The following is an 11,305-nucleotide window of genomic DNA, read 5'->3' as shown; positions in this document are numbered from 1 at the left end:
GATATGGAAGGAAAAAAAAAATTTGAAACATTTCTCTGCATTGTGACTAACATCTTTTTATCTGAACACTTTTGGAAACTTTGTTTATTTGGATCTTCTTTCACAATGGGCAGCGATTTTGACAGTTTAATTAAAATCCCTCAACGCTGACAGTAAACTGGAAATTTCATAATATTCTTCTCGATCTCTGTTTCGGCACTCCATGTGTGCAGGCATGGCCTACGTCACGACGCAGGTATCAAATGTTCCACGAACACGCTAAACAAGAAAAATTGTAATCTTTCAATTTGCAATCGCCTCAAACGGTTAACTATCGTCGATGAGTTTAGCCAATTTCATACACTATGTAAATCACCTTCAAAATAACCAATGGCACAAAATGAAAAATTCTAGTTCCCTAAATTTGATTGGATCGCGGAATCATTGGGAGGATCCTTCCACCGTATAAAAGGTTGAAATCACCCGAAACCAGTGGTCAGTCTTCTGTTCACATTCGTCGTTGAACATGAAGCTATTTTTAGCGGTGAGGATTTTTAAACAATTTCTTCCCATTTTGGTTAAATAAGTTCTCCTTCTCTCTTGAGTCCCCTTGAGTGGGGATACCAAACAACATATTGGGTTTAATTGATCGATAATTCAGCACAATCGACATAAAGAATTTTACGATCTTACCAATCAATTAGTCTTATTGCAGTTACCATATTTTTTCCTAATCAGTTACAACCTCTATCATCATTGAGGAGTAGTAATTATGGCTACAGTATTTTAACGAGGTCTAGTCTTTTGTATGGATTTTATTGCAGTTATCTAATTTTTTCCTCATCGGTTACAACCTTTATTTATTTATCATTATTGAGCGGTAGTAATTATGGCTGCAATATTTTAATGAGGCGATGCTATTTTAAGAATGCCATGATACCAAAATCACTTTCAGTAATGACTAAAATATAACGCGATAACAGCCTAGGAAAAAAAGGGACCACTATAGCTGGTTTCAACCATAAACCAGTCGCGTCTTTAACATCTCCTCGCATCTTGTCCACCTCAACTTTAACAAAAACTATATTTACGTGTGATATTTATGATTACTTCAACGTGAAATCCGGTATTCTTAACCAACAGCCTGGAGTATAATATAAACTGAAGATTCGATCCATAATTCAGCCAATTTTTAATCTTACTTTTATTTTTCCTTCCAGATTTTCCTTCTGGCCGCGGCCTTCGCCGCTCCCTCCGAACGGACAAAGACAGACGTCCTTTTTGGTGATAATCATCCCGATGTGCCATCAGTATATTCAGGAGCCCAAAGCGTCGATACTGGAACTTCCTCGGGCTCATTCACTGACAACAAAAATTTCGAATCCCCGAAGAGCAATGTTGCCGCTGTTAAGTCCACGGTTGATGCCAATGAAGCTAAACGCACCGGTGTTGAGGTACTTTCTGATGAATATCCCTTCTTTTGTTATCATCAATTTGGAGATACTGATAAACAAGCAACCCGCCTTCAATTAAAGAATTCTATTAGTAATCGTTCAATAACCGTGATTATGAAAAGAATAAATATTCATTCCATACTGAGTATTTGATAGTTGCAGTGTACTTAGCACTCTTTCTTAATTCAGGAAAAGATCACATTGGCAATTCGTTTGCAGCTATTTTTTCTTTTTTGTTTTATTGTTCTCATAAAATAATATGACTGCCGACATAGTCAGACGATAATGAATCTCATTGATACTCCTCAAACGAGTTATAAAGTGATCATTTGAAATTTGAAAACCAGGTAAAGTCGACAATTCACGGCTATTTGATACTGACCCAATTGAACAAATAATACACATTTTACTATTATTACTATTATTATCAAGGTACATTTTTTACCGTATGACTCTTATTGCTCGTCTGAAATCTAAACATACTTTAAACTTTTTGGAAAATATTTCAGAGATATCCTTAGGCAGAAGTACTTTCTACTTTTTAGTCGCTCTCACTCTCATTTCTGAAATGCGACTGGAAATTATGTTTTGTTGTGGAAATTTCAAAAACTTGAAATTTCACCATTGCAATGGAAATTTTAAAAAATTCGTTAATAATAAAACCAGACTATTTCGTTTCACACGTATTTACGTGGCTGCATTTGATCCGGTCTAATAGTGACAATCTTTGGTTTGTTCAGGTGCCTCAACAGGCCGCACCCATCGAAGAGAGTAACACCGCTTTGCCTAAGGACGAATCAGTTATTCCTGTCAAAAATGAGGGTGTTTCATCAACTAGTACCTTAGAACAAGGGCAATCTGTCGAGTTTGAGCAGGGGATCGTCAAGCCTACTGAGGAAAGTAAAGTGGAATTGAAATCCGCAGAAGTCAATGCTGAACCCGCTCAAATAACAGCTGTCAAGACTGACTCGGAGATAGTCGAACCGACAAACAAAGCTCAAGTGAAAGCTAAGACTGCCAAAAGCTTGGACATCTCAGCCCAGAAAGAACCCGCTAGCACTGCTGAAAAAGCAGTGAAGTCTGGTGATGGAATCAAAGTAGAATTTGGATCCGCCAGTTTGAACGCTCCTGCAGGTAATTTCACGCAAATCAATTCCAACTAACAATCGAATATAGGAATATGCATATAAAGAGTTCAAGCTGAACACCTGAAAAAATTCGATGCTATTAAAGGCAAATCATTTTCCAAGCCATTATTCGTTCAAGGTCGCTCTACGTTCGGTGCCGCCCCAACCCCCTTCCAGTCTAACTTTGGCACTCCTTATGGACCTGGCTTTGGCTCTGGCTACCGCTCTCCTCTTGCCGATCAGTCCTACTATTCATCTGGTTTCAATGCAGGTCCTGGTTACACTCCAGGCTTCAATAGTTTCGGCCAAAACAGATATGACCCCGCATTCAATCGCGGCTTTGACTCCTTCGGTTTTGGTGCCAAGGAACCAGCCAAGTCTTCTGACACGGCTACCGTAGAAGTCAAGTCCGTCAGCAGCGAAGCTTCCGCAGGTAATTTTGTGTGAATTGTACGCAACGTCAAGCTACTTTGCTCGAATGTAGTTGCAAATGAATCAGATATCAAAAAAAATCATACCCAAAGTACCTGTAAGTATGCTCAGAGCCAGTTTTTGTCATATGACAGATGCCAGCACGTCAGCCGTAAAATCTGCTGTCGCAGACGATTCAACCGCGAAGGCACCTGCCAGTAATTTTGAAGCAGCCACTGCTGGTGTCACATCTCCCTTCCAAACCAAATTCAGCTCACCCGCTGTGCCTGTTTTCGGATCTGGCTACCGTTCTCCCTTCGCAGGCCAATCCTATCATCCGTCTGCCTTTGGCGCAGTCTCTGGTTATACTCCGGGCTTCAATACCTTTGGCCAAAACAGATATAACCCGGCATTCAATCGCGGCTTTGACTCCTTCGGTTTTGGTGCCAAGGAACCAGCCAAGTCTTCTGACACGGCTACCGTAGAAGTCAAGTCCGTCAGCAGCGAAGCTTCCGCAGGTAATTTTGTGTGAATTGTACGCAACGTCAAGCTACTTTGCTCGAATGTAGTTGCAAATAAATCAGATATCAAAAAAAATCATACCCAAAGTACCTGTAAGTATGCTCAGAGCCAGTTTTTGTCATATGACAGATGCCAGCACGTCAGCCGTAAAGTCTGCTGTCGCAGATGATTCGACCGCGAAGGCACCTGCCAGTAATTTTGAAGCAGCCACTGCTGGTGTCACATCTCCCTTCCAAACCAAATTCAGCTCACCCGCTGTGCCTGTTTTCGGATCTGGCTACCGTTCTCCCTTCGCAGGCCAATCCTATCATCCGTCTGCCTTTGGCGCAGTCTCTGGTTATACTCCGGGCTTCAATACCTTTGGCCAAAACAGATATGACCCGGCATTCAATCGCGGCTTTGACTCCTTCGGTTTTGGTGCCAAGGAATCAACCAAGTCTTCTGATACGGCTAAGGTAGAGGTCAAGTCCGTCGGCAGCGATAATTTGAAAGGTAATTTTTTGTAAACTATTAACTTTGAGCGTCTTTGCTTGAACACCCATGCAAATTAATTAAACATAAGAAAATATCTGTCATGAACAACCTGTGTACATGCTATTACAACACGATCGTGTCATTTTACAGATACTGCCAAAACTGCCGTAGAAACTGCTTCTGTGAAGGACAATGCACCGACTGAAGTACAATCTGCTGATGCTAACAAATCTGCTGAGGCATCTACTTCTGACAAGGACAACTCACTAGCTCAAGTACCTGCGACCGATGCTGCAAAACCTACTGTAGAATCTGCTCCTGTCTCCAACTCCCCGATCGACGGAGTAGCATACAGTGGTGCTGCCGTACAATCCGTTCCTGTCACGAGTGTTTCATCTGCTGGCGTACTATCCAGTGGATTCAGCAAAGCTGCCGTGCAATCCGCAGTAAAAGACAGTGATGCCGGTCTGACCACAAGCACTGTAGTAGCTCCCTTCCAATCGACTGTCGACTCTTCTCTCAACTCACAGGTGGCTGCTGCAACACCAGTCAAGTCCGATGATGCGCCCACTACAGAAGCCAAACCAGCAAGCAGTGGATCTGTTGCAGGTAATTTTGAACAGCTTCTTTCTGCCTTCAGATTTTCTACCAAGCGCCATTCTCCATCAGTAACTTAATGACGTTGTAAAAGCAGCTGTATCAATGCACCTGCATTTCTAGGTAGTTGATCTGAACGTAAAATAAATCGCATGTCTTACTTTACAGACAAAGAGAAGGATTCAGTGCAAGCTGTGAGCTCACCGTCAGTTACTAGCAATGTAGCAACATCCAGCCAATCCAAATTTGGTTCTCCCGGTGCATCTACTTTCGTTTCCGGTTATCGACCGACCTTCCCAAGCCAATCCTTCAATCAATACCCCTATGGTGCAGCTCCCGGGTACAATTCTGGATTTAACACGTTCGGATACAACAAGTACAACCCAACTGTGTATCCAGGCTACAGCTTCAGTTCATCCGGTGCCCAAGAATCAGTCAAGTCCGCTGATGCGACTGCTACAGAAGCCAAACCAGCAAGCAGTGGAGCTGTTGCAGGTAATTTTGAACAGCTTCTTACTGCCTTCATATTCTCTACCAAGCACCATTTTCCATCAGTAACTTAATGACGTTGAAAAAGCAGCTGTATCAATGCACCTGCATTTCTAGGTAGTTGATCTGAACGTAAAACAAATCGCATGTCTTACTTTACAGACAAAGAGAAGGATTCAGTGCAAGCTGTGAGCTCACCGTCAGTTACTAGCAATGTAGCAACATCCAGCCAATCCAAATTTGGTTCTCCCGGTGCATCTACTTTCGTTTCCGGTTATCGACCGACCTTCCCAAGCCAATCCTTCAATCAATACCCCTATGGTGCAGCTCCCGGGTACAATTCTGGATTTAACACGTTCGGATACAACAAGTACAACCCAACTGTGTATCCAGGCTACAGCTTCAGTTCATCCGGTGCCCAAGAATCAGTCAAGTCCGCTGATGCGACTGCTACAGAAGCCAAACCAGCAAGCAGTGGAGCTGTTGCAGGTAATTTTGAACAGCTTCTTACTGCCTTCATATTCTCTACCAAGCACCATTTTCCATCAGTAACTTAATGACGTTGAAAAAGCAGCTGTATCAATGCACCTGCATTTCTAGGTAGTTGATCTGAACGTAAAACAAATCGCATGTCTTACTTTACAGACAAAGAGAAGGATTCAGTGCAAGCTGTGAGCTCACCGTCAGTTACTAGCAATGTAGCAACATCCAGCCAATCCAAATTTGGTTCTCCCGGTGCATCTACTTTCGTTTCCGGTTATCGACCGACCTTCCCAAGCCAATCCTTCAATCAATACCCCTATGGTGCAGCTCCCGGGTACAATTCTGGATTTAACACGTTCGGATACAACAAGTACAACCCAACTGTGTATCCAGGCTACAGCTTCAGTTCATCCGGTGCCCAAGAATCAGTCAAGTCCGCTGATGCGACTGCTACAGAAGCCAAACCAGCAAGCAGTGGAGCTGTTGCAGGTAATTTTGAACAGCTTCTTACTGCCTTCATATTCTCTACCAAGCACCATTTTCCATCAGTAACTTAATGACGTTGAAAAAGCAGCTGTATCAATGCACCTGCATTTCTAGGTAGTTGATCTGAACGTAAAACAAATCGCATGTCTTACTTTACAGACAAAGAGAAGGATTCAGTGCAAGCTGTGAGCTCACCGTCAGTTACTAGCAATGTAGCAACATCCAGCCAATCCAAATTTGGTTCTCCCGGTGCATCTACTTTCGTTTCCGGTTATCGACCGACCTTCCCAAGCCAATCCTTCAATCAATACCCCTATGGTGCAGCTCCCGGGTACAATTCTGGATTTAACACGTTCGGATACAACAAGTACAACCCAACTGTGTATCCAGGCTACAGCTTCAGTTCATCCGGTGCCCAAGAATCAGTCAAGTCCGCTGATGCGCCTGCTACAGAAGCCAAACCAGCAAGCAGTGGAGCTGTTGCAGGTAATTTTGAACAGCTTCTTACTGTCTTCATATTCTCTACCAAGCACCATTTTCCATCAGTAACTTAATGACGTTGAAAAAGCAGCTGTATCAATGCACCTGCATTTCTAGGTAGTTGATCTGAACGTAAAACAAATCGCATGTCTTACTTTACAGACAAAGAGAAGGATTCAGTGCAAGCTGTGAGCTCACCGTCAGTTACTAGCAATGTAGCAACATCCAGCCAATCCAAATTTGGTTCTCCCGGTGCATCTACTTTCGTTTCCGTTTATCGACCGACCTTCCCAAGCCAATCCTTCAATCAATACCCCTATGGTGCAGCTCCCGGGTACAATTCTGGATTTAACACGTTCGGATACAACAAGTACAACCCAACTGTGTATCCAGGCTTCAGCTTTACTCCATCCGGTGCCCAAAAAACAGTCAAGTCCGCTGATACGCCTGCTACAGAAGCCAAACCAGCAAACAGTGGAGCTGCTGCAGGTAATTTTGAACAGCTTGTTTCTGCCTTCAGATTCTCTACCAAGCACTATTCTCCATCAGTAGCTTAATGACGTTGTAAAAGCAGCTGTATCAATGCACCTGCATTTCTAGGTAGTTGATCTGAACGTAAAATAAATCGCATGTCTTACTTTACAGACAACGAGAAGGTTTCAATACCAGCGGTAAGCTCACCGTCAGTTACTAGCAATGTAGCAGCATCCAGCCAATCCAAATTTGGTGCTCCTGGTGCATCTACTTTCGTTTCCGGTTATGGACCGACCTTCCCAAGCCAATCCTTCAATCAATACCACTATGGTGCAGCTCCCGCGTACAATTCTGGATTTAACACGTTCGGATACAACAAATACAACCCAACTGTGTATCCAGGCTACAGCTTCAGTTCATCCGGTGCCCAAGAATCAGTCAAGTCCGCTGATGCGCCTGCTACAGAAGCCAAACCAGCAAGCAGTGGAGCTGTTGCAGGTAATTTTGAACAGCTTCTTACTGTCTTCATATTCTCTACCAAGCACCATTTTCCATCAGTAACTTAATGACGTTGAAAAAGCAGCTGTATCAATGCACCTGCATTTCTAGGTAGTTGATCTGAACGTAAAACAAATCGAATGTCTTACTTTACAGACAACGAGAAGGCTTCAGTACCAGCTGTAAGCTCATCGTCAGTTACTAGCAATGTAGCAACATCCAGCCAATCCAAATTTGGTTCTCCCGGTGCATCTACTTTCGTTTCCGGTTATCGACCGACCTTCCCAAGCCAATCCTTCAATCAATACCCCTATGGTGCAGCTCCCGGCTACAATTCTGCATTTAACACGTTCGGATACAACAAGTACAACCCAACTGTTTATCCAGGCTACAGCATTACTCCGTTTGGTACCAAGGAATCAGCCAAGTTCGCTGACAAGGTTTCATCCGAAGTTAAACCGACAGGCAACGAATCTCCTGCAGGTAATTCTGAGTCTCATTTTAATCTACCAGCTAGTCTGTAGAACCTTTACTAACGGCTTAAGGATGAGGCAGTGACTTGCTAGGTACGTCAAAATCTCAATTACAAACTAACGTTCAGCGAATTTTTAGAAAGCGAAAAAGCTACCGATGGGTCCAATAACGCCAAGGACATCTACCACACTGCAGCATTTGGTGCAGTTTCACCCTACACTCCGGGCTACAATGCCTACAACAATGCCATTGGAACCAATTACGGGCCCAGCGTTCATTCCGCCTACCCAGGCTTCGGCAGTTACGACGGAAGCTATCGACACAACAACTTCTATGGCAGACCTGAAAATTACCAGGGTTACCAAGGCTACTTCGGTGCTGATAATCCTGCTTATCCCTTCGCAAGAATTACTGATTCCCACTTACCTGCCGGCGTTAAGCAACAGTATTACATAGATCACGCCAAGGCCGTACCTTACCAACAGCCCTTCCAGTACCGTACTGGTGCTCCGACTGCAATTGCAGCATCTTTCACGGAGACTAAACCAACCTCATCCACGTTCCAATTCAACCGAGAAGAGTCCAATACGTCATCGGCTGTCCAACAAGTTTCTCAAAGTCAAGAACAGAATTTGAAGAGCTCGCAGAGCCTGTAAGACGGAGCTGCAGAATACAGTTGCCTCGACGATTTCATTGTCAGAGACAAGTTAAAAGGCTTCTCAATGACCTCGCCAATGGTGTGAATTTATTCTACTATTTACACTGATTTTCGTGACATAACTGACTCGTAGAACTTAACGTCCGATTTCATGATATTTAAGTGTTTAAGCGTGTCACGTTCATGGAAACTCGAAATGCAGAGATTACTCGAGAGTCTTTTGTAATTTGTGAAAAGATTTTTTGAGATGATTGAAAAACTATATACGTATTCTATTTTTAATAGAATGAACTTCAATGAAAGCAGTTGGATAAGATGCACTACATGAAGCAAAGTATAATTTTAAGGAGCTATGTTTTATTTGCCAATAAATATCCTTCATTATGAACATTGTAATTCATTATTGATTACATTCCTTACCGGGAATTCAATCATCAATACTGTTTCATGAAATAAGTTTTCTCCTACTGGCTTGGACTAATTGCATTCAGTAAATTATCCAAGATATTACTTCAAATAAGATCATAAATTGATCCTCTTCAAAAACCTCCTTGGGGTACACGTTTTCTTATAAACATTCCCAATAGTTTCACAGCTTTTCTGATGGTGTAGCAAAGAAAAGTTGGCATCCAATTTGCAATCTGATTATAAAACATCAAATTACGCCACTTATTTGCAATGGATAATATTCAGATAAATTTTTAATTAAACAATTTTTAAGATATAAAAAATTTCGTTTCACAAATACATAATATTTATATTAAATTTTTGCGTGTTTTTAAAGTATTCATGGATCATTTCGACCTTTTTTACTAATAAGTGGCTTTTTTCGATGGTTCATCATGAGATTGCAAACTAGATGCTAATTTTTGTTCTCTACTCTATCAGAGCAGGTTTGGGATGATTTTCAAATGTTCTGAAAAAATGGGCGACGCATTAAACCGAGGCTTGGAACCAAGGTCTTGGAATTTACTGAATACAAGCAATCCAAACAGACAAAAATATTTATTTCATTAAACTTGACTGTTAAAATTTCACGTCAATCGAAAAGTTTGCAGTATCACAAAGGGAATAATTCAAATCGATGACACTTATGTTTTGGACACAGTATCGAGCCTAATCACCAAAATTATTTGAAGCAAATCACTTCTATCGTTCAGATCACGATTTGTCACAGTAACATTTAATTATATATACATGATTCCTGTGTAATGTGCTCCCAGGTACTTAGCACAATGTATTCAGTTACATAACTGCTGAAAACTGGTCACAATCTGCCGCATAAAATTGTTTATTCTAAAGTATCTATAATTATGTCTCTCAAGTAATTGACGTCCGAAATACATCCCCGTGTTTACGTAAACAACAAAAATAACTGGACCCTTCTTAGTAGCAATACTATTGTTATCAACTCGGTTAGCATTTTTTTTCATGTCTTAAACTCCCTCAATCACACAAAGATATTCAAAGTATACTGCCACTTTCATCGTGTGAAGATATTCGCTTAATAAACACCTCCATTTGCCTAATAGCCGTAGCATCGTTAAACGCGTATCTTACCCGATTCATAATTTTAACGTTACTCAGATTCGTACGAAAAATGAATTACGACGTTCAGATTGTATACATAAATTATATTTAACGGATGTTCAATAGATGTGCATCCCATCAGCAAGAATTGCATCAGTGTAATACCACTCAGCTCTGTAACGGTTACATCACTGCCGTAGGTGCTTACGGTTGAAATTTTGGAATCCATACTCGGATGTTACACATAGAGCATGTGTGATGTAGTTGTAATCTCAAAAGGAACAAAATCGAAGAATTTGTTGCGTCACTCAGAAATGAATATTTCACCCGGAGTAAATTTTAGTTTCACTTTCGCATTATTCGATAGGTCACTTAATGAAGCATTCTCTTATCTGTTCATCTGAAGTTTCTACAATAAGTAATATCGATAAAGTTCAGCCAAAAACAAATTATTATTTTTTGCTCAGTTAGCAACATGCTCATTTGCAATACTCGCTCAACTGCTTTTCTGTTGAAAATATGACTACAGATGGTCAAAGTTATTGATACCAGTTTATTGCTTCGCTCCATGGGGTCGTGATATTTGTTGTTTCCCAACATTACGACATCCGGCCAAGTATCATAATATATGATAAAAGCAGAGTTTACATGAAGTCCAGAGATTGAGATATTTGAAATTCTACGCGTGTAATGTAATGTACTCGCGCTGAGTTGGCCGCATGCTGCCCAGGTAAATTGGAAAACTAATTGCTCATCTCGGCAGACAAAGTATCATTCACGAAAGTATCTTATTATCAGGGTGTACAGTTGTACACATAACACATGTAGTATTTCTGATGTTGTATACCCGAAAATACTAACTTGAAAAAGTGTTCACATGATCAGCAGACAAAATGCCTTCTTGATCATAGTAGATAGAACTTCTGAATTAATTATTGTCCCATCTCAAATTCTCAAGTATATGCACTCAGATTATGCATGTCTCAAGCACGTAACAAATACTGCATTATAAAAACCGGGAATCATTTTCACTTTTGCTCTCATCGAGCCATAAGATATGACTGTATAATTTGGACTCTACATTCTAGGATATACATATTAACGATTTCAAATGCCATGTATCGATATGTAAATTAGCTTCCGAATGCGGTTTGTGGTTGTTTGCTTTG

The 11,305-nt window shown here is 41.2% G+C and overlaps 1 protein-coding gene across 2 annotated transcripts; it reads left to right on the top strand.

The window, feature by feature from the left end:
- Window positions 1-424: 424 nt before the first annotated feature.
- Window positions 425-8,994, top strand: LOC107216766 (hornerin). Of its 2 annotated transcripts, XM_046743931.1 has the most exons (15): window positions 425-523; window positions 1,200-1,433; window positions 2,174-2,567; window positions 2,700-2,993; window positions 3,127-3,489; window positions 3,623-3,985; window positions 4,118-4,576; window positions 4,733-5,059; window positions 5,216-5,542; window positions 5,699-6,025; window positions 6,182-6,508; window positions 6,665-6,991; window positions 7,148-7,474; window positions 7,631-7,957; window positions 8,087-8,994. In XM_046743931.1, the coding sequence occupies exons 1-15, from the start codon at window positions 506-508 to the stop codon at window positions 8,602-8,604; spliced, it is 4,932 nt and encodes a 1,643-aa protein (XP_046599887.1). In that variant the 5' UTR covers window positions 425-505; the 3' UTR covers window positions 8,605-8,994. The 2 variants fall into 2 exon arrangements, with proteins under 2 accessions (XP_046599887.1, XP_046599888.1); XM_046743932.1 differs by lacking the exon at window positions 7,148-7,474.
- The last annotated feature ends 2,311 nt before the right edge of the window (window positions 8,995-11,305 follow it).

This window comes from Neodiprion lecontei, chromosome 6 (assembly GCF_021901455.1).
Source record: "Neodiprion lecontei isolate iyNeoLeco1 chromosome 6, iyNeoLeco1.1, whole genome shotgun sequence".
Classification (NCBI taxonomy): domain Eukaryota; kingdom Metazoa; phylum Arthropoda; class Insecta; order Hymenoptera; family Diprionidae; genus Neodiprion; species Neodiprion lecontei.
Note: the sequence above shows the minus strand (reverse complement) of the source record. Positions and strands in the feature narration are given on the sequence as shown.

Bases quoted from the DNA above. Each gene is read 5' to 3' on its own strand.
- LOC107216766 (XM_046743931.1), top strand. The intron at 2,568-2,699 runs GTAATTTCACGC...TATTCGTTCAAG, and splicing joins CAGTTTGAACGCTCCTGCAG to GTCGCTCTACGTTCGGTGCC. The intron at 3,490-3,622 runs GTAATTTTGTGT...GTCATATGACAG, and splicing joins CAGCAGCGAAGCTTCCGCAG to ATGCCAGCACGTCAGCCGTA.